This window comes from Myotis myotis, unplaced genomic scaffold, assembly GCF_014108235.1.
Source record: "Myotis myotis isolate mMyoMyo1 unplaced genomic scaffold, mMyoMyo1.p scaffold_m19_p_12, whole genome shotgun sequence".
NCBI lineage: Eukaryota > Metazoa > Chordata > Mammalia > Chiroptera > Vespertilionidae > Myotis > Myotis myotis.
This window is the reverse complement of record NW_023416316.1, coordinates 57829254-57852587: the sequence shown is the minus strand read 5'-3', so window position 1 is coordinate 57852587 and position 23334 is coordinate 57829254. Positions and strand designations below refer to the sequence as shown.

The 23334-nt window shown below is 40.4% G+C and overlaps 1 protein-coding gene across 3 annotated transcripts in view; it reads right to left on the bottom strand.

The window, feature by feature from the left end:
- SH3GL2 (SH3 domain containing GRB2 like 2, endophilin A1) overlaps nt 1–23334 on the bottom strand; it is a 179994-nt gene that overhangs the window by 36300 nt on the left and 120360 nt on the right. For all 3 annotated transcript variants that reach the window (XM_036331228.1, XM_036331229.1, XM_036331230.1), the window contains exon 2: nt 1614–1682. In XM_036331228.1, coding sequence (XP_036187121.1) covers nt 1614–1682 — 69 coding nt within the window. The remainder of the gene's footprint in view (nt 1–1613; nt 1683–23334) is intronic.

Genomic DNA, 23334 nt, shown 5'->3' with positions numbered 1-23334 from the left:
TAGCATTCAGAACTGTCCAGAGATGAGAAATGGGGACCAATGCCAGCTTCAATCCAGTGGGGGCGACTGGCTGTCAGGCATTTGGCGTAACAGGCTGGCTTCCCAGATTCCTGGTTGGGACTGAGGACTCATATTAAATCTCCTCTCTCATGGGTCCCTATCCTATCAGTGACGTCCATCTCAAGAACTTAGAATGATTAGCTGGGTAAATACTAGAGTCTCATTTTGCGAGACTACTGTCTCTTGGCAACTCATCTTTTTTTCAGGAACTCAAACGTGTCCTAATCTCTTTTATTTGTTGTTCCCTGCACCAGAATACACTAGGCTCTTCTAACTCTCACTCATCCCCCGCATCTTCACTTAAACAGGAAAGTCTTTTCTGTGTGGTTGAGTTTCCTCTCTTTTAAGCTTCCCTAGTGCCACGTCTCGTTCCCCTTGCCACGCTGGTTGGTATTTGTCCATAGTCTTCCTTTCCCACTAGACTAAGAACTCCATGCAGTCAGGAACCTTGTCTATCCTGTTCACAGCCATACCTTCCACGCCTGGCTCACAGGAGGCACAAAACAAGAATCTGTTAAATGGATCGATGAACTCATTAGAAGAAAAACTGAAAAAACATGAGGCAGAGAATATCCAGACATTGTCTTTGTTGGACTCTTCCCACAAAGAGCAAAAATAGCAAAATTGAGGCAGCCTACTGGAACTCAAACGGACTAAGTAAAAATATGATTTCTAGGCATCACAGGCTTTTGAATCCTCTCTGTTCAAGGACAGGGTTTGTATTCCCAGGTCCTTTGCCCATATGCGATTTAAACACCTAAAATAATTCTTTGCACAGAGCGATACACACTCTTCACCATAAGCCTAAGTATCACTTGCTAAAAACAGTCTCAAAGTGAAAGAAAAGAAAAAGAGAAACTATGGCAATATGTCACAAGGAAAAGGAAATGGGATATGCTGTTCACCTCCAGGTTCACTTATTGAGAACCAACTTTTAGGCAGAATGCTAAAGGATTTACACTATTTTTCACCCTTAATAAAAGTCCCTCAAAAAGTGATTCATATTCTCTTCTTATATTTATAGAAACATAGAGGCTCCAAGCAATAACCTGGCTTGTGCAACCAGCAGCGGAAGAAGAGGGAGAGTCAGGGTGGGATGGGCCCCACCACGGCCTTCTCCCCACATCGCCCTGCTCCTATGGCTGGCACGGTCCTGTAGGGAATGTCTTCTGAAGCCAGAAAGTGACTGAATTTCTCCCCAAAACATTCAAGGTACCATTTCCCCACCTTCTCTTTCTTCCCACCTCCCTACATTTCAATGCCAGCTCCACGTGGTCCCTATCTGGAAAAGTGATGATAAAATCCACAAGGAAAAGCACATGATGGAATTTCACCTTCACTGACATTCTGTTCTTGGGATAGTACAAAGGGATGACAGGATACTTCACATTTTCTGTTTTAAAATAAGACACTGAAAAAAGAGAGAATTTTCAAGAATAACAAATGTATTCCCAGGTACCAGTGGAGGACATTTTCCCCTTCCTTTCTCCTTTCTCCTCTTAGGATGCTGGGCAGTTTTGTAACAATGGGAGTTTTGTGTGGTGAAGACTTACCCTCTCCATCTCCTTGAAGTCATGATCTAGCTTGGTTCCTTCAGCTCCTCCAACCTTCTCACTCACTTTCTGTGGAAAATAACCAAAAAGAATTATTATAAATTTTCCTTAAAAAAATCTCTCTTACAAGTTTTATGCACTTTCACAAATATCATCTAGAATAATCTCACAACCATTTTGTGACATAGGCAGGCAGTCCCATTTTCACTGTGGCTCAGTGGGTTTAAATAATTTACCTGATAAGATTTGAAAAAATAATTCAAATACTCATGTATCTTCTGATTTCAACCCCACTGCTCTTTCTATTATATAAATCATTATATAACTATCTAGTCAGTAACATTTTCCTTTTGAAAGTTCTGAGGGACAACAGCACCATATAATAATCCTCTCCCTCTGATAATGAATCTAAAATACAACCCTAGGTAGAAAATTACTACTTCTTCAACTTATTCCTCAAGGGCTATTGAACAGGAAATCACAAACATCTATCAAACTGGAGAGAAAAAAGATCAGCTGATCTTCAGGTAAAAAGACTTGTACAGTCATCTTATAATGCTCCCTGTAGCTGTCTATATTCTTCTATATATAAGATAAACTATATGGAAAGATGATTAAGGGCATTTCTGTACCCCTCAATTAATTCCCATTATCATACATTGTATATTCATCCATTTACCCAAGCAAATGGTCATTTTCTAAGTGTAAAATTCATGTTCATAAAAAAATTGGATGCCCTATCTATTGTGAAATAGATTCAGGTTAAGTCTAATAAAAATTTATTAGGGAGCCACAAGAAAATTGCTTTGGTTTCATCAAAGGCATGGATATCAAATGCTAATGACACAAAATTTCCATTCCTCTAACTGTAAAGGTATTTAGGCCCTTTTCAATAAGACATTACTATATAAGAGTTATCATGCACAGATATCAAAGTATGATTTCTCATTTCCTTTAATAGCCACTGGTTGAGGGTTTTTAGAAGGATCCCCACCATGACCAGACCTACAGCAACCTCAGTAACAATCTGTGAATTTCAGTGAGCTTGGTTCACTTCCTTCTAAAAGGGCTCCTGGATGCATGGTCCTGTCTCTTGGCTATAGAAGTTCTGATATTACCTTGTTGGGGCTGAGATGTATTCCTTAGCCTTTCTTTCTCTGTCTTTAATTCCTTTAGAAGAGATCACTCTTGGAGAAATCAAGAGTCTGAATTCTACCACTACTTTGGCCTTGTATAGCAGATACCATTCATTTCATCCCGGCAGTAGTAATAAAAAGAATATGATATGAGGGAAGGCCATAGTATTGACTGGTTCCTCTACTTTTTGCTAAGTACACAGAATTGTTATGAAAATTAAATGGCATAATAAATATAAGGATATGTGTCAGAACCTACGAGATATGCAGTATATCCTAGTTCCCTTCTCTCACCAATCAAGTGTATATCTGCTTACAGTACCCTGGTCTCTCTTAGCCATTTATTTACTTCTTATTTAATACATTGAGAAGAATCTAGCAATTTTCATAAGACATGTGAATAAAGGTCAATGATGAAAAGTGAAAGGTTGAAACAATATTAACATCCTTAATTTGTATAACTGATATACCTGTAACTTATCATCTGTGTAACACAAGAACTATGAAAAACAGGTAGTATTGCTATGTTTCAGATGATTAAATTGAGAATTGCATAAATCGCATTGTCTCTCCATAGTACTGACCTTTATCTAGGAAGAGGCGGATCCAGGACCTGAATGCAATTTTCCCAAGCTAAACCCTGGGCTTTGCAGTCACACCACCACTTTGAAGAGCTGTCCATGGTACTGGCCTTCTCTGACCAAAGTTCCATTAGATACATATGGCCAGAAGTAGACTCACTACCGTGTTAACCCTTGGTCCTTGACATCACTTTCTCACTTAACCTGTGTCCTGAGTGGTGCTGACTATTAAGTTTTTCAATACTATGCACATAGACCCAGACTTCATCTGGCATTATTACAACCAAATCTAAAGCCAGCACCAACTGTGACCTGGCCCAGCAATCAACTTATTTGCTTGCTTTCTTAAAGATGTTTACCAAACCAGAATTGGGGCTGGGGAGGCCATAGTACTCAGCTTAAAAACCTCTGAGTGAGAGTCTGGTTGCCAGTGACTTGACCTGCATACTTAGGTTTTAGTTACAGAAAGTCAGAAATCAAAGGGGCCTTAGAAACTATCACATTTTCCCTCTCACCAAATACATTTTTACTATGATTTTTTATACTGGTTCCCTTCCTTTCACTTTGCTCAGTGATGACTGTTTTAGCTCATACTGCCAGTCCTCTTATGTTTTGTTCTTGAAGTATGTGGTTTTTTAGTTAAATTTGGACTGGGAAACTAATCTAATCAAACTCCTACACAATAAAGAAATATATGTTACACAACCCCAAATTAACTGTCTCTCAGATCTACCTGACTGGCTCCAATGTCAGGGAACTCACCACATCCCAAGGACCCATTTTAATGATCCTCTATGGATCACTATAGATGTAGACCCCTTCTATGACTTATGAGATTTAATTTTAATTTGCAGAAATGTCACACAAAAAACACATAGCTGAGAAATGTCTCTATTTGTAGTAACATTAAATAATCTGTTAACATTGGGTTAATCACATTTTGCCCATCTCTAAAAAATAAAATATGGCCCTCCGCAAAACTACCAGGGCTTATATCACAATTTCAATTCCATATCACTCAACTGAGAGTGATTTTAATTTCCCCACTTTTTTCATTCATCAACAGATTAGAAGCACAGTTGCTGGCTCACTGTATCAAACAGGATACCAAATTGGATTATTTTTTCCATTAATAATTTAGAACTAGTCCTGGCAATTCACACTAAAGCCAATTCTACTGGCTTTAACTATTTGGTTTACGTATTGTGTGTGTGTGGGGGGGGGGGGGGGCGCAGGGGAGGAGGAGAGGGAAGAATGAGACTATAAATATCTTTTTCTTCTTAACAAAAGCTGACATTTGACCTGCTCTGAGAGAAACAGTTCAGCAAACAGTGAAAGAGGTTAATAGATACTGGTACTAACTTGATTGGTTGGCTGATATAAAAAAATTCCTATCTAATTAGATTCTTGGGGAAATAAGAGTATTCAACATGACATCTACACAGGCTATTGCCTTTACAAGTCACAAAGGATCTAAATATATCAAGGCATTGAATTAAACAATGGGATAAATAACAACTGTCACATTCCTTAAGAGTATGCCAAATGTTTTCTCCTCCTGCTCTTTAAATAACATTATTAAAACTTCCATGTATAGGCATCAAGGTAAGGGGTACAAGCACCCTGAGACCATCTGGCCAAAATGAGTTTTGCTTTCCTTACCCAGTGCCATTTATTTAACAATAGTTTTCCCCTATTTTCCAGTGAGGTGATTCCTGAATCCAAAATTTCACAGTATTGAATATTTTCTGCTGCTGTTCAGAACACTTTGGCTAATGTGTTGAAAAATTTATCCCTGTTTAAATGAAAATCATCAAGTTATTTGAAGCTAAAAAGTACAAATGAACTGTAATATGCCCCCCGTATCATCTAAAAAAATTCCTCTATTCAAATATCCACTTAGCACAACACTGAGAGCTTATGCTTCTAATCCCATCTTCTCTTCCACTCTCCATGTACTCTGTATTCCAACCAAACTCCAAATCCCATCTTCCTCTCTCTTACTCTTCATTGTATTCCTCACAATAGGTACTCAGGAAGATCTACAGACTGAACCACAATGCACTTGTGTAAATATTATTGTTAAGATGACTGAGAGGAGGCATAAAGTGAGGCTGATCGCCTCACTTTAGGATGGTCTTTGAAAAGGCACGACTTAAAAAGAAAAATAATACAATCAACTCATGTTTTAAATGAAAAGTCTTAATTCTGAGTCCGCAGTAGTGTGGTCTCATGCTATTTTTCTCTATATACCAAATAAGAAAAATGTCAGAGGGAGCCAGCAGCAAGCAACAGCTTAAATAATTGACCACTGTTCTCAGCTCAAATGATACTGCACTGCTTCCCACAATGACTCAGCCTCCCCCGCAGTAGCCATCAGTCTAGGCAAAAGACACTGCATCCTCTAGGTACAGCTCTGATTCTTCTCTGAATTGCATTCTGTGTATTAAATACTGAAGGGCCAACTACTGTTTCTTCAACTGCCTCTCATAAAGGTCTCCTTGAAAATCACATCATCAGTAAAATTCAAGAGACTTAACACCAAATTCAGACCCTAAAACCTGCAAAGTTATTTACCTCCTTTTCCAGCTTTGTTGGCGTCCAGTCAGATTTCCTCACCATCCACCAAATGTGTTTATTCCCTCAGCCTTGGACCTGGATCTACTTCCTATTTTTTTTTTTTTTCCAAATCCTACCAATTAGCTAAAATGCTGACCCAGATTTCATCTTTTCCATGACCTGAACACATTCTCTAGCAGCTGGAAGTGATCAGACTTCCTTTGCACTCGTAATGAGACACATCATCTCTTGGACTACCTGGAACTTGCCACCTGAGTAAAATTGCTGAGGACCTTTGTTCATTTGAATTATAATATGTTAATAGAGGCAATCATATCACAGGCTTCTCTGTTGGAAACTTCTGAGAGGACATTACCAAACATAGTGCGTGCAGGGCAGACACTCAATTCAGTTGGGAGAGAAAAATCTCAGTGAATTATTCTAAGACCAAAAATTACCCATAAATTAAAGGAAGACCCTTAACTATGAGTTAGCACAGGTTCTGTGTCTCCTGAGAGTTTACTCTCCCCTCTAAAGTGTAATTATCTTTTTCTCCATCAGCAACAGGCAAAATTAAAAATTCAATAAGTATGATGTCTGATATTTTATTTAAAGTATAGCTAAAGTTAAGAGAGGAGAACCAAGATGGCGGCATAGGTTAACGCCGGAGTTTGCTGCTTTGAACAACTACTTCAAAAGTGAAACCAAAAAACGGAAGGGACATCACCCAGAACCACAGGAATGATGGCTGAGTGGAAGTCCTACAACTAGGAGGAAAGAGAAACGCATACGGACACTCAGAGGAGGCACAGTGCTGAAGTCAAATTCTGAGGTGCGGAGTGTGCCAGCGGGCTGGCGGCGGAGGGCGCGGTTGGCGTTTTCAATCGGGAGGGAGTCGCAGAATCTGAGCTCCAGATCCGGGCGAGTTTTTAGGGACCCAGACTCAAACGGGAGAAGCGGGACTGTCTGGCTTCGGTCAGAGCGAGTGCAGCTTTCTCTCTGAGCTTTGCAGCGGGTGCTGGGACTCAGAGAGGCAGAGCCCCTGGGGACAGGACTGAGAGCCGCCATAACTGCTCTCTCCGGCCCACCCTGTTGATCCTGTGCGACCCGCCCCGCCCAAGCCCTGCACACAGGCATTTGCCGGATAGCCTCAGGCAAAGGCTAGATTAGCACCTCCCTAGAGGACAGAAGTTCTCTCACTGCTGACACAGCTGATTCTCATAGCCACTTGGCCTGGAGGTCAAACCCTCCCTGGAATTAGCTACAACAATCAACATTTAACTATAAGACTGTGAACAAAGACCACTAGGGGGTGCACCAAGGAAGCATAACAAAATGCGGAGACAAAGAAACAGGACAAAATTGTCAATGGAAGATATAGAGTTCAGAACCACACTTTTAAGGTCTCTCAAGAACTGTTTAGAAGCCGCCGATAAACTTAATGAGATCTACAAGAAAACTAATGAGACCCTCGATGTTATATTGGGGAACCAACTAGAAATTAAGCATACACGGACTGAAATAACGACTATTATACAGACTCCCGACAGCAGACCGGAGGAGCGCAAGAATCAAGTCAATGATTTGAAATGCGAGGAAGCAAAAAACACCCAACCGGAAAAGCAAAATGAAAAAAGAATCCAAAAATGCGAGGATAGTGTAAGGAGCCTCTGGGACAGCTTCAAGCGTACCAACATCAGAATTATAGGGGTGCCAGAAGAAGAGAGAGAGCAAGATATTGAAAACCTATTTGAAGAAATAATGACAGAAAACTTCCCCCACCTGGTGAAAGAAATGGACTTACAGGTCCAAGAAGCGCAGAGAACCCCAAACAAAAGGAATCCAAAGAGGACCACACCAAGACACATCATAATTAAAATGCCAAGAGCAAAAGATAAAGAGAGAATCTTAAAAACAGCAAGAGAAAGAAACTCAGTTACCTACAAGGGAATACCCATACGACTGTCAGCTGATTTCTCAACAGAAACTTTGCAGGCCAGAAGGGAGTGGCAAGAAATATTCAAAGTGATGAATACCAAGAACCTACAACCAAGATTCCTTTATCCAGCAAAGCTATCATTCAGAATTGAAGGTCAGATAAAGAGCTTCACAGATAAGGAAAAGCTAAAGGAGTTCATCACCACCAAACCAGGATTATATGAAATGCTGAAAGGTATCCTTTAAGAAGAGGAAGAGGAAGAGGAAGAAAAAGGTAAAGATACAAATTATGAACAACAAATATGCATCTATCAACAAGTGAATCTAAGAATCAAGTGAATAAATAATCTGATGAGCAGAATGAACTGTTGATTATAATAGAATCAGGGACATAGAAAGGGAATGGACTGACTATTCCTGGGGGGGAAAAGGGTGTGGGAGATGCGGGAAGAGACTGGACAAAAATCGTGCACCTATGGATGAGGACAGTGGGTGGGGAGTGAGGGCAGAGGGTGGGGCGGGAACTGGGAGGAGGGGAGTTATGGGGGGAAAAAAAAGGAACAAATGTAATAATCTGAACAATAAAGATTTAATCAAAAGAAAAAAAAAAAAGTATAGCTAAAGTTAAAGAAAATTCTCTCTCAACTATAACTATTCCACATTCATTCACCAAATTACTTTTAGAACAATTACAATGATACACATTCTTCACATTAATCATGGTTCTAAATATATATGTATTTTAGTTTATATATAAATGCACATATATGTGCATGTAAACACACACGAGGGCAAACATGTTTGTGTGTGCATATGTACCCACACACATATGAGAGAAAGTAAATATAATACTTCTCCAAAGTGCTTTTTAAAAATAATCAAAAATTATTTTATCAAGTACTGTATTATTTACTCATATTAAAATAGAATTACTTTAACATTCCATAAGTAAAGCATAGCTGGTCTGTTAAGAGCAGAAAGTAGAACTCATATACTATCCTGCCAATATGCTCCATGGAACAATCCCCAAAATTATATACATATATAATGAAACCTTACTGACAAGTCAATGAGAAAAACCAAGGTAAGTTTTATTTTTTTTAAAGTGGATTAAAAGTCAAGAGACCTGAAATTCTAGCCCTGACAATGACACCAATAGTTGTGTGAAAGGGAAAATGCATAACCTGTTAGTGCCCCAATTTCTTCACCCAAGAAATGAAAACCAACAGCATCTAACACCGGATTTTTGAGAATTAAATTAGAATATGCACTTAAGAGCACTTTTTAAACTATAAAAAATCATTATTAAAATAAGGGATATATTATATCTTAAGTGGTCTTACATGAAAGGTATAATTTTAAGTTGGTTTCTTACCTTTAGCAAAAAAAAAAATCTAAGTGTAATTTAACTGAATTAAAGAACATTATTTAATGCACAAGCTCTTTAAAAGTTATAATAACTACCCCTGTGGGACATCATACTCTTTTCTCAATATTTGTAGATAGGCATCACCTATGATAATAAATAAAAGAAGTCCATACTCTGACTCTTCATGAAGGTGCTTTAATCATTACTCATCAGTAAGGTACTAAAATATAAAATTTATAATGAAAATACTTGATGACATATCAAATATTCAGAAGGAAACAGGAATCAAAATTACAGCAGTATTTTCTTGGTATTTGGCTAAATACAAGTATATCTTGTTTTTCCAGATGGTGGTATTCCCATGTGTGAAAGGCAGGGTGAATTCACTTCATGAGATATAAGTTTCACACTAGTTTTTCTCAGCTGTCATTAAATTGGAATGCTTAAATGTCATGATGTTTTGAAAGTGAATTGCAAAAGTATATATTATTTATTTTTCCCATCCAGAAACTTCAGATTTTCTTAGAAAAAAATGCATTTTTCTCTATCTAAATCAAGCTAATTCTGATCTCTTACTATCAAGTAGAATTTGTACATCGAAGAAAAGGAGAAAGGTTCCTCTTCTACACTATAAAAACAAGAACTCAGTAGGATTAAGACTGCTTTCCTTTGAATACCTGGAGCTAAAAATCTTAAAATGGGGTTGGATGAGCTAAGTACTTGGCCCTTTTCCAAGCTTCCAGCCTGTGTTGCTTCCAGTCAACTATATAGAAAATGCAGAAATTTATTGACATGATGTTCTAATTGTTTCTGGTATGGTTCATTGGGGTTAAAAGCAAAACTTGCTAAATTCCATGTCCCTAAAGTGAGAATTTCCCAAACACGATGCAGCTACTTACATCACCCCCTCAAAGGTGACATCATTGTGCCCTAGCTGCACTGGCTCAGTGGATACAGTGTTGGCCTTAACTCACGTGTCGACCGAGAGTCTGACATGCTTAAATTAAAGAATTCCAGGTTCAATTCCGGTCAAGGGCATGTACTTGGTTGCAGGCTCAATCCCCAGCCCTGGTCTGGGTGCGTGTGGAAGGCAACCAATGGATGTGTCTCGCTCACATCAATGTTTCTCTCTTTGTGTTTCTTCCTTTCACTCAAACTAAACTGACGCTGGACTGGACTATGCCCTAACATGGGACAGAGATTCTGGATACTAACTCTGATTCTAGCCGTACTGAAACCACAGCCACACTTCCTTTATGGTGGGACTGATCGAGTCTTACATTAAGGACTTAATATGATGGGGTAAGTACCTAAATATAAATGTGCAGAATAAAAAAATAGCATTTCTTTATTTGTTGACTCCCCAAATACTTCAGTTCCTCATCAGATAAGGGGTAATTTATGAGCAGAAGGGGGGGATATTTTAAGAAAGCTTCCCATCCCTGGAAATAGGAAGAATTTTATACATTTTCATATTCTACTGCAATAAGCCACTGAAAATGAACAAAATATAAAAAGACAGTGTCTCCTAAAAATAGACCCTATAACTTAGGGCTAGAACTATGTCATGCAGTATTTTTTAAATTCTATTTAAAGCTCAGTCATAAATTCCCTCGAGAAAAAAAAAAACACAGAACTGGCAAAAAGAAAAAAGTGGTACCAGTAATTCACTTGAGATTTCAGTCCTGGTTAATGAATGACCTAGAACCTAAGGCTTGATGACTCAGTTGATGAGGCAAAGAGGGAGTAGACCTAGGCATTTATTTGTTAAGATAAACTGCTGGCAAGTCCTTTTCTGGTTTGTGAATTGAAACCACAAACTTCCTTGGGCCTCTGCTTCTTAACCCACAAAATGGGGCAGGGGTGAGGTGTGCTGAGATAACCAGGAGAGTGCTAAAAACACTTGCAATTAAAATTTTGGTATCTATTTTGGTGATTGTTAATTTGATGTATCAATTTGGCTAGGCTAGAATATCCAGTTGTTTAATCAAACACTAATCGAGGTAGTATTGTGAAGATATTCTGCAACTGTAGTCAACATTACAATCAGTTGGCTGTAAGTAAAGGAGATTTACCTTTGATGATGGGGGTGGGCCTCATCCAATCAACTGAATTCAATTGAGAACAAAACTGAGATTACCTTGAGGAAGAAATTCTGCCTTCAGAACCTGCTGGTTCTGTTTCTCCCCAATGGTAACTGATACCATTTCTACCTGATGGAGTGCTATTTATAGTACATAAAAGGCACATAATAAATGAGGAAAGGGGGGGAAATAGCATGCAAAGCTCTTGAAAGAAAAATGCTGTGGTACTTTCCCCCACGTTAGAATTATATTTATGCAAATGTCATTCTAAAAAAAAAAAGACAACTCATCTTCAGATTAAATTCACCAAGTAGAATAAATACAATAGAACTCAACTTGAATGCCTACTGTGTACCAGTACTTTGATATGCAAATAAGACATGGCACATGCTCTCTGGGAACTTAAGAGTCTGGTGGGATATTTGGATAAATAAATCATTTCAATATACAGCAACTCCTCAAATAACATTACTTTGTTCAATGTAATTTCATTGTAATGTTGATGAGATGCTGTAGGAACTTAACTCTTGTTTATATCAAATAACCTATGGCAGAATTGATTTCTTAAACATCATTTTGCTTAAAGTAAAAAAACAAAAAAAAACACCCAACTATTGACTACATTGAGGACTTAATATAATGGGGTAAGTACCTAAAAATATGTAAACAACCCATCTGATCCTAGGATGGACAGTTTCACCCAATTTGGATAAGAAGACAAGGTTGGGGAAAGAGTCTTGGGGCCTGGCTGATTCTCAAATCAGTACCTATAAGTAAGTCAGAAGAAATTTTTTCTCAGGTAAAAGCTACTACATGACATAAAACAAATGCAACAAAAACCCGTATATGCTGGAAATTACACCTATTTCAGTGCTGTTATAGATCAGAACATAAGGTAGGGGATGATGAGAACAGAGGATGCAGGAGAAAGGAGAGATCAAATGGTAATGAGCCTTCCATGCCATGCTAAGGACCTCCGTTTTTTGGGGGGTTGTGTTTTATTTTAGTTTTAATTAATTTACATAACTGTGTAATTATTACTAGACTAAGTCTTAAACACTTCCATCACCCTAAGAAGTTTCCTGAGCCCATTTTTAGTCAATGCTGACTCCTACCCATAGGCAACCATTGACCTGCCTTCCACCTCTATGGTTTTACCTTCTCTAGATATGGCATATAAGTAGAATCATACAATAGGTAGTTTTAAATATTTGGGTTCCTTCACTCAGCATAAAAAACGAGTTCCATCCATGTTGTTACATGTATTATTAGTTCAGTTCCTTTTTATAGCTGAGTAGTATTCCTTTGCATGTTATACCACATTTTATTTATTCATTTACCATGGACATTGGATTGCTTCCAGTTTCGGGGGAATTTTGAATAAATATTTGTATACATATGTGTACATATGTTTTATTTATTTTTTTTGCAAGTACAAAAATACACATTTATTACATAACTTATGGTAGTATAATTTGTCCAACTATATTATACAATTGAAAATATAGATAAAGCATTGGTCTAATATAGGTTAACAGTATAATAAAATGACATATTCTTTACAGCAATACTAACAAACTATTCACATTAAGTATCACAGGAGTATTTAAGGGAAAACAGACATGGTTATTTAAGAACCTCAACATCTATTTTCTTCTATGCTTCAAATTGGGTGGGTAATTTTCTACTCATCAATATGGGGGGGCAGGGAGGAGATTAGAACTATTACTTTGTTAACTGGAGAAGAAATTTCTTCCAGAAAGGCACTGCAAGCTTGAGGGCTTCATTCACAACTTGCGGTTCAGACAGTAGAAGTGCCCCAAGGGTGAACTCTGAGAGGAAGGATGGACTCAGTAAATATTCAGAACATAAAATAAACAGGACTTTGTGACTGATTTGATATATAGGAGTGAAGCAGAGAATTCTATGACTCCTAGGTTTCAGGCTTTAACAGATGGATGAATACTATTGGACATAACTCAGGTACAGAGCCACTAGGTTTGAAGATCAAGTAAATATGTCACAGGTAACTGAATATATATACATATATGTATGTGTGGAAGGGCACACATATATACACATATATATATGTGTATATATATCTGAACCTTTAGGGAGAGGTCACAGCAAGAGATAGATTTATGGAGTCAGCACTATGTATCTGATTTATAAAACTGGAAAAGCAGATGAGATTACACAGGGAGAAGGTGTATCCAGAGAGCAGTTATGGGTCAAGGAGGGAACCTTACACATCACTAATAAATAAAATCTAGGCAGAGGTAAAAGGCCAACAAAAAAAGACCAAGAAACACACACACACACACACACACACACACACACACACACACACAGAAGGTAGAGGGAGAATTGAGAAAGAGAAGGATCACCCAGCCAGTGTGGCTCAGTGGCTGAGTGTCAACCCATGAACCAAGAGATCACTGGTTCGATTCCCATTTAGGGCACATGCCTGGATGGCCAGCTCAGTCTCCAGTGGGGGCATGCAGGAGGCAGCGATGGATGATATTTCTCTCTCATGGATGTTTTTATCTCTCTACCTCCCTCCCTTATTCTAAATAAATAAATAAATAAATAAATAAATAAATAAAACATATTAAAAGAGAGAGAGAGACAGAGACGGATCGGAAAAACCAAGGAAGTAGTTTCTCAAACAAGTGTAAGCAAGCCCAGAGGAGGAACAAGGAGGTGGCAGTGGGTGGTAATTAGAACAATCATTCCAAGTGTCTGGCTGCTTTGGGACCAAGCAAACTGCTGTGTGTATTTGTGATGTCGGTTAGTATGATGGTCTCAAAGGCAAAGTACAAGTGAGCTAAAGAATACTAAGAATCCAGCAACAGAAACTTCCTCCTCATATTTTTTTGTACATAGTATTTCTTCCAGTTCACTTTCTGCTGCAGAAAGGCCATTTGTGACTGTATGAAATACCCATAAGAAGCAGAGTAAAGGAGAGCTGCTGGGCGCCAGCCGCAGGCAGGCAGAGCACAATACGCTCCATTTCCATCACTAATGCTTGGACAGCCCCCCTCCTTCCGTTCAAGGCAGGTACTTCAGCTTTCAGCTGAGCTTTTGTGTGTGTGTGTGTGTGTGTGTGTGTGTGTGTGTGTGTGTGTGTTAGGTGATGGCATTCAATGAAGAAGCCCAGATCCTCCACCACCACACACACACACACACATACACACACACACGCGCGCGCGCTAAAAACATCGACCCACTGACAAAGGAATTAAGCACAAAGAATAAGCTCAGAAAGATGGATCCCTGTCTGAGATATCAAGTTTGATAATGCATATCTCAGAAATTTCATCACCCTAACCCAAAACTTTAAAAGAACCTTAGTGGCAGCAAATATATATATATTCCATTTATAACCCTAGGCAGAATTTTCTGAATGCTAAGCAGCCCTTCACTGCAAAGAAGGCTGAGCACAGACAGGTGCACCGTTCTGCTTCCACCCTAAGCTGGGAGGTCTGCTGCCTGCTCTGTGGCCGATTCCCCCTGGAGCCTCACAGCTTGCAGGCTCACGCTGAAGTCAGAGAAGGAGAAAAGGTGAAGGCATACCCCCCACCCCAGCCCTGACCCATCCGACAAAGTCCTCCTTTGCTTTTTCACTCACAATCTGGTCCTCAGCCGTTAGGACCTCTCTGCCCACAGGATGTTTGTAACAGGAAAGGCTGCTGCAGTAGCTGGAGCGTATATTCCAGGAAGGTCACTGCAGCCCACACCAAGGAAGAGCTGACTTGCTTCCTTCCTTCCCAGGATGCTGTCAGGGTGTGCAAAGAAGCCACTGCCTGTACCATCCTATTTCCTACTGCCTCAATCAACTCTGTCGCAAGAGTTATATTTCCCACTCCTATGCAGATATACGGAGCATTTGACAAACAACAGGTACAGTTTTGGCTTTTCTGCAGGTTTGCGTTGCTCAAAGTTGTGCACTAATTGGGGACAGGCTCTCAATATGATTCATCATTCCAAGCTGGCGCTAATGGCTTCCTTTGCCTTCAAGTTTCTGCCTCGTGCTTCTCCACCATGTGGGAGACTTGCTCTTGACTGACTTAACTGCTTGCAAAACTCTAATGAAACTCTGCCAAAATGTAAGATATGGAAAGGACACAGGAAAGAATATTCTCCTTTTAGTTCTACGCAGGCTTGCTAATGTGCTGCTCATGAGTAGGAGGTGGTGAATACAGGGACTCTAAGAGGCTGTCCTCTTGTTTGTTCAAGTTGGACAAGAGAGGGAGGAATGGAGGAATGCTTACAGGAGAGAGACCTTTAAGAAGAAGGTGGGGGCTGCCAGCATTGCTCAGTGGTTGAGCATAGACCTATGAATCAGGAGGTCACAATTCAATTCCTGGTCAGGGCACATGCCCAGGTTGTGGGCTCCATCCCCAGTGTGGGGAGTGTAGGAAGCAGCTGATCAATGATTCTTTCTTTTTTTAAAAAATATATTTTATTGATTTTTCACAGAGAGGAAGGGAGAGGAATAGAGAGTTAGAAACATCGATGAGAGAGAAACATCGATCAGCCGCCTCCTGCACACCCCCCACCAGAGATGTGTCCGCAATCAAGGCACATGCTCCTGACCGGAATCGAACCCGGGACCCTCAGTCCACAGGCCAATGCTCTATCCGCTGAGCCAAACCAGTTAGGGCCAGTGATTCTTTCTGATCATTGATGTTTCTATCTCTCTCTCTCTCTTCCTCTCTGAAATCAATAAAAATATATTTTAAAAAGAGAAGAGGGGGCCCAAGCTGGTTTGCCTCAGCGGATAGAGTGTCAGCCTGCGGACGGAAGGGTCCCGGGTTTGATTCTGGTCAAGGGCACATGCCCAGGTTTTGGGCTTGATCCCTAGTAGGGGATGTGCAGGAGTCAGCCAATCAATGATTCTCTCTCATCATTGATGTTTCTCTCTCTCTCTCCCTTCCTCTCTGAAATCAATAAAGATATATTTAAAAAAAAAGAAGAGGGAGATATCTTATGACAGCAGGAAAGTGGAGCCAATATGTACCAAGAAGGGAGCCCAGTGACACCTGTTTTGAAATCACTTGCCCTCCAGCTCTGGGGTATAGAGAAGAGAAGAATGAATTAATAATTGTAACAACTTTGTTGAGATATAATTATCATGCCACAAAGTTCACTCATTTAAAGTATACAATTCAGTAATTTTAATGCATTTACAGATTTGTGTGATCATAACCATAACGTAAGTTTTAAGCAGTTTCCTCAGACCACCAAGGCACTGTGCACATTACCAGTCCCTCTGCCAACTCCATTCAATGCTCCACCCCCTGACAGCCACTAGTCTCCTTTCTCTCGCTCTGGATTTATCTATTTGGGACCTTACCTATAAGATAAGTCTTATAATCATGTGCTCTTTTGTTTCTGGCTCCTTTCACGTAGCATCATATTTTCGAGGTTCATCTATGTTGCAGCACTTACTGGTACTTCATTTCTTTTTTCAGATGAGTGACATTTCATTGTATGGGTAGAGTATATCTTGTTACCCATTCATAAGTTTATGGACCTTTTGTGCTATTTTCTAGGTTGGGTAACCTGAGGCACATAATTTTACCTCTGAAGTTTCCTGGCTTAAGAGGTTGATAATTAAAAGCTACCTCACAGGGAAGTTGCGAAGATTACGTTATTATGTTAGATAACTGAGTAGGTGCTTTGTCACCTGTAAAGTACTTCACCAACACAACGCTAGTCATGACTCCACAAGCACTACCACACGACCCTGTTACTTGAGAGTAACAAAGTGACATGGAAATCCATGCACATGGTGACTATAAGGTGGAGGCTTCCAAATTGCTTCTAACCAGGACTTACTTGTAGTAGAAAGAAGAAACACACACGTTCTAAAGTCCAGGCTGATTAAAGGTTTGAGGTCCATTAACATATGAGACATCATTCCAGATGAGGCTCTTTAAGAGCAGAATAATGTACCTGTGGGCACTGTTACTCCTTAAAGATGAATTCAAAATTTACATTTCAGAAAGCAATGCCAGGCGTTTTTCTGAAGTGACCTCTTAAGTTTTCCTATCAAATCAACTCATGTTGTTAGAATTCTGTGGTGTATTAGTTCACTGGGTTAGCAAACAGTAAGCAAGAAAATGTGTGAAGAAAGGGAAAACAGACCTGGCTAATGTGGTTCAGTGGTGACAGTGTCTGCCTGCGTATGGAAGGGTCTCGGATTTGATTTCTGGTCAGAGTTGCAGGTTCATTCCTGGGCCCGGTTGGGTGCATGTGGGAATCAACTAATTGATGTGTTTCTCTCGCTCTCTTTTATCTTTCTCTCTCCCCCCTTTCTCCATCCCTTCCACTCTCTAAACAAACAAAAAAAAAAAAACAATCAATGGAGAAATATCTTCCGGTGAGGATTAAGAAAAAAAAAAAAAGAGAGAGAGAAAACATTCATGAACCTATGCAGAGTAGATTTCTTTTTCTTTCTTTTTTCTGAAAAAATGAGGGCTTCCAACTCAGATTTTGGGTGGAGATTGTAAGAAAGAGGAAATCTGGTCACCCATCAGAAGAGAATTACTACAAGAGTAAATTAGTATTCTTGATGAGAACACACTATCCCATGGGTACCTGTGTATGCTGGGGAGTGGGGAGAGGAGCAGTGATGGGAACCACTGAGGAAGTGGGGCAAGATGAACACAGGTGATGGTCAGACAGCCCGGTGGTACCAGAGACAGGATGGAAACCCAGGACCCCTAATTCTCATACTCAATATATCTCCCTTTTCCCAAGGAAAGTGTCTACTTGGGCTGGCTGTGACCAATAGATATCAATCAGCAGCACTAGGGGGTACTTCAATGTACACAAATTCTTTAGAATTTTAAACTTACTTTGTATAACTGTTTACATTGCTAAGAACTGTTGCTAAACATGTTTTTGGTAAATACCAAGAACTGATTCAAATCCATTAGGCTTTACTGGCTTCAATAACAAATCCATTACTTCCTTCCTTTGCCTCTATGTCTACTATTCAGTATGTCTACTGAATCCTAGTTTCTCTCAGTCAATTGTACCATCTTCTGTGAAGATAGCCAACCCCCTCTGTGCTCCCACAGCTCCTGGGCCTAACACTCTTCAGCACTTGTTAGATTGTATTTTGTGCTACCATCATCCATTTGAATGTCTCTCCAACTTCCTAAATTCCCTGAAAGGCAGTGGTTTTGATCTTGTTCTTCTCTATCTCCCGGTGCCTCGCTCAATGCGTAAGCGGATGAGAAGGCCGAGGAGCTGCACAACAACCTCTGCACCAATTTGGTTTGTTCATTTTTTACCTTTAACTTCTCTTTTCTATTCAATTCTGCTTGATTTCATTACCCTGAACCATCACAGCATTTGCTCTTTCTTCTTTCTCAGTAAATACTCCTCTGCCAGTGGCAAAGCTTGAAGACAAAAGGCAGATATAGAAACGAGGGAAATTAACCGCATCTCTGGGCACTTTCTGCAATGGTACCTTTGTTTTGTTTTGTTTTAATCTTCACCATAGGATATGTTTTTATTTTTTTAGAGAGTGAGGAAGAGAGAGAGACAGAGAGAGAGAGAGAGAGAGAGAGAGAGAGAGAGAGAGAGAGAGAGAGAGAGACAGACTGGTGTGGGAGAGAAACATCGATCAGTTGCCTCCAGTATGCACCCAGACTGGGGATCGAACTCACAACCTAGGTATGTGCCCTGACCAGGAATCGAACCCAGAATTTTTTGGTGTTATATGGGACAACACTCTAAAGTACTGAGCTACCAGCCAGGGCTGCAACAGTATCTTAAACAGGTTTTTAAAATTAAGGTCATGACTGTTGATAAGAATATGATTTTAAAGAAGCTGGAAAGAATAGGGTGAAAGTAAGAGTTGGCCTATTCAACACCCACTTAAAACACCGGTGATGAGACAAAGGTGGTACATTTTGCATGTGCTTGTTTTCTATCACCATCACCACCACCATGTTAGAGCCTAGCCACCTTCTTTTTTTTTTAAATATATATTTTATTGATTTTTTACAGTGAGAAAGGAAGAGGGACAGAGAGTCAGAAACATGGATGAGAGAGAAACATCCATCAGCTGCCTCCTGCACTCCCCCTCCTGGGGATGTGCCCGCAACCAAGGCACATGCCCTTGACCGGAATCGAACCCGGGACCCTTCAGTCCACAGGCTGGCGCCCTATCCACTGAGCCAAACCGGTCAGGGCCCTAGCCACCTTCTGATCTTTGTCACTCATTCATTTGGAAAATATATATTGAATGCCTTCTATGTGGCAGGCACTGCAGACACCCCGAGAAGGACAGGCAAAGCCCTTGAATATATGGGGTAAGCATGGCTCCCCCAAGAGGCCAGGTGAATCAAGACTAGAAAAGAGGAGAAAGCACCCAAGATGAAGCTGAAGACGCTAGCAGGAGCCAGACCCTGCAGGCCCTTTTGGTTTAAATGAAGGCCGTCTAACTAAGAGCCTTGAAGGTGACACATGCAAGGATTTACAATTTTAAAAATATCATGCTCGATATTCTTAGTGCAAAGCCACTCAGCCAAATGAGAGCTTGGCGTCACCAAGGGATGCTGTCTCAGGAAGAGTTTCATGCCTGCGGTAAGGGCTATACGTTTGGCTTTCCTTTGCAGGACCAAGGAACCAGGATCGTCACAAACCTGGCACGCGCCAGAGAACATACAGCTCCTCTGGAAGAAGCCCCGCATGCACCAAGGCCCAAATCTGCTAATAGAAGCATCCTGCTCTCCAAGTAGGCTTAGAGAACACAATGTATTGTCTTTATTGCTGTTGTCCTTTTGCTTTGGTTTTGACCCCCTTCCCTACACAGCACACGAAAACTCACAGTGGGACTTAATTTTCTGGAACCTAAAAGAAATTTTCCCAATGAAATTATTTTATGGTTTCCTGCAAACTGTGTTTCTTTTGAGTGAACTACCATCTACTCTTACATAACATTTCCTACCTTAAGAGTATGCTGAACCTGTTATTTATTTTTTCAAATTTCTCTTTATTGCTGAAAGATATAGATGTGACCTGTTTTCCCCATGGACACCTTCTAGCCGGCCCCTCCCCCCCAGGCCTTCACCACATTCTTGTCTGTGCCCATGGGTTATGCATATATGCATATAAGTTCTTTGGTTAATCTCCCCCACCCCCGCACCCCTCTCCTTCTCCATTCCTGCCTTCCCTCTAAGAAACTTTCATTTATTTATTTATTTAAAAAAAAACACATTTATTTTTTATTTTTATTTATTTTTTTAATTTAAATAATTCTTTTTTAAAAATATATTTTATTGATTTTATAGAGACAGGAAGGGAGAGGGATAGAGAGTTAGAAACATCGATGAGAGAGAAACATTGATCAGCTGCCTCCTGCACACCTCCTACTGGGGATGTGCCAGCAACCTAGGTACATGCCCTCGACCGGAATCGAACCTGGGACCCTTCAGTCTGCAGGCCGACGCTCTATCCACTGAGCCAAACTGGTTAGGGCAACAACCTGTCATTTAAAGCTCAGGAGAATATCTTCAGTAAAGCAGATGATTTTAGGTACCACACTACTGTTGGAAGAGAAAGTTATACTGTGAAGTACAAAAAAAAAAAATGGAGGGAAAGTCTCTTGCAATTTAATGACTGTGGTGCATCTTCTCCTGGGCCGGCTGGATACAGGCACCTTTCTTTATGCTTATGATGAATTAATTTACTCACACTGAGATGATGAACATGCCAGGGAAGAAACTGGATTTAAGCACCATAAGAAACAGGTTTCAGGAGAAAAATGAAAAGTCAAAGAGCAAGACTAGCGTCCCATAGAAATCCGGCACATTAATTCACACTCCGAGAGGCGGGCAACCACCTAAGCACCACTCAGCTTGTAAAAAGCTAACGTTCTGCACTACTTGGTATGGCAACTTTTAAATAAATAGAATGTAAAAATATAATTCAGGTTCCTTTTATGCTCCTTGCCCTCCCCTACTCCCCACTCTTCCTGCCAACGGCAGTTTTGTTCTTTGACGTCCATGTGCCTGGCTTAGTTTGGAGTTCCCCAAAGCAGACCGCAGTGGCAAAGTTTCAGTGCAATAGCTGAGAGGATTTTCCCAAAAGAAGAGGCAGGTCCTAATGCCAGAGCTCTACCAGGAGACTGACTGTGTTTGGGATAGAGTAGGGCAGTGGTTCTCAACCTTCCTAATGCTGTGACCCCTTAATACAGTCCCTCATGTTGTGGTGACCCCCAACCATAAAATTATTTTCGTTGCTACTTCATAACTGTAATTTTGCTACTGTTATGAATCGTAATGCAAATATCTGATATGCAGGATGTATTTTCATTGTTACAAATTGAACATAATTAAAGCATAGTGATTAATCACAAAACAATATGTAACTATATATGTGTTTTCCGATGGTCTTAGGCGACCCCTGTGAAAGGGTCGTTCAACCCCAAAGGGGTGGCGACCCACAGGTTGAGAACCACTGGAGTAGGGAGAAGTTCATGTCTAAGGGCATTGTCCAAAACAATGGAGATTTTGGTGGCAGCAAGCAATTAGCTACGTGGGGGCTGGTAGCTTCATGACAGTAGCAAAAAGAGAAATGATGGACCAGCCATACATTTAACAGAGAGACATCCAAGAAGAGTCCTCCTGGGAGCACACTCAGCCCCAAGGGTCCAGAAGGTTGAGAACACACCCTCGGCTGCACCCACTCAGGAATAGCAGACACAGGCGGACGTGAAAATATTCCCCAAGTCCGACACCGATCCATCAGCAGAACAAGGAAGCCTTACTGACTCCAAGGGCTTAAGCACACCTTTGATCAAAGACTTGCTAAACAATAAGCCGCTTTAACTGAGGAGGAAGTCAGGAAGTCAGGCTTACAAATAAAATCAGGTTCGTGCCTCCTGGTCCGGAAGGCCGTGTGCATAGCCAGTGCCGCACCCTCTCCGGAGAGACAGGAGAAAGGAGCGCCCAGCTACATGGAGGGGGAGGGGAGGGAGGCACAAACGCCCTGAGCCTGAGCGTGCGAGCACACACAGCCACCTGGTAAAGGTGGCTGAAGCACAAACTTCGATCAATAAATGGTGTATGCAGACCCAGGGGAAACCCTAGGAAGCCAGTCTACAACATGCAAACAAGGAAAAAAAAAAAAAACCGGAGCAAGGAAGTCATAAGGTACATAATGTAGATAAAACAGACTTCACAGGATTAGTCCGGCCAAGTCACCAAAGAGGTAAACACATGACCAAACACACAACAACTTCAAGGAACTTCCTCCAAAAAGAGGACAGAGGGGTCAGCATTCAGAAGTGCTGCAATATTTTACCCAAAATGTGCATTTTTCAAAAAAATTCATGAGGCAGGCAGAAAACAAAAGAAAAGCCAGAAACCAAAAAAGTATAACCCCTCTCCCACCCATCCCCACGCCCAAAAAAAACAGGCAACAGAAACTCACAGGTCCCCAGAAGTTAGATTTCAAAGACAAAGACTTGAGCGCAGCCATTATAAATATGCTCAAAGAACCGAAGGAAGCTATGCTTACAGAGTAAAGGAAGGTGTGATGACAATGTCCCATCAAATAGAGCATTATCAATAAAAAGACAAATTACAACCACATGGAAATTCTGGGGTTAGAAACTACAGTAACTACAATGAAGACTTCACTAGAGTGGCTCAGCCGTAGATTTGAACTGGTAAAAGGAAGAATCAGCAACCTTGATAATGGATGAACAGAGACTATGCAATGCAAAGAACAGAAAGAAAACAATGACAGAGCCCCAGAAAGGTAGGATAGCATTATGTCCAACACACACATCATGAAAGTACCAGAAGGAGAGGAGAAAGGAACAGAAATATATTCAAAGAAATAATGGCTGAAAACTTCCCAAATTTGATGAAGAGCACTCACTAATCTATACTTTTAAAAAGCTCGATAAACTCCAAGTAGGATAAATTCACACTGAGAATCATCAAAAGGTTGGAAGCCAAAGAGAAATTGTTGAGATCGGTAATAGAAAAATACCTTGTTCCATTGTGGTACAGCTAACTTCTC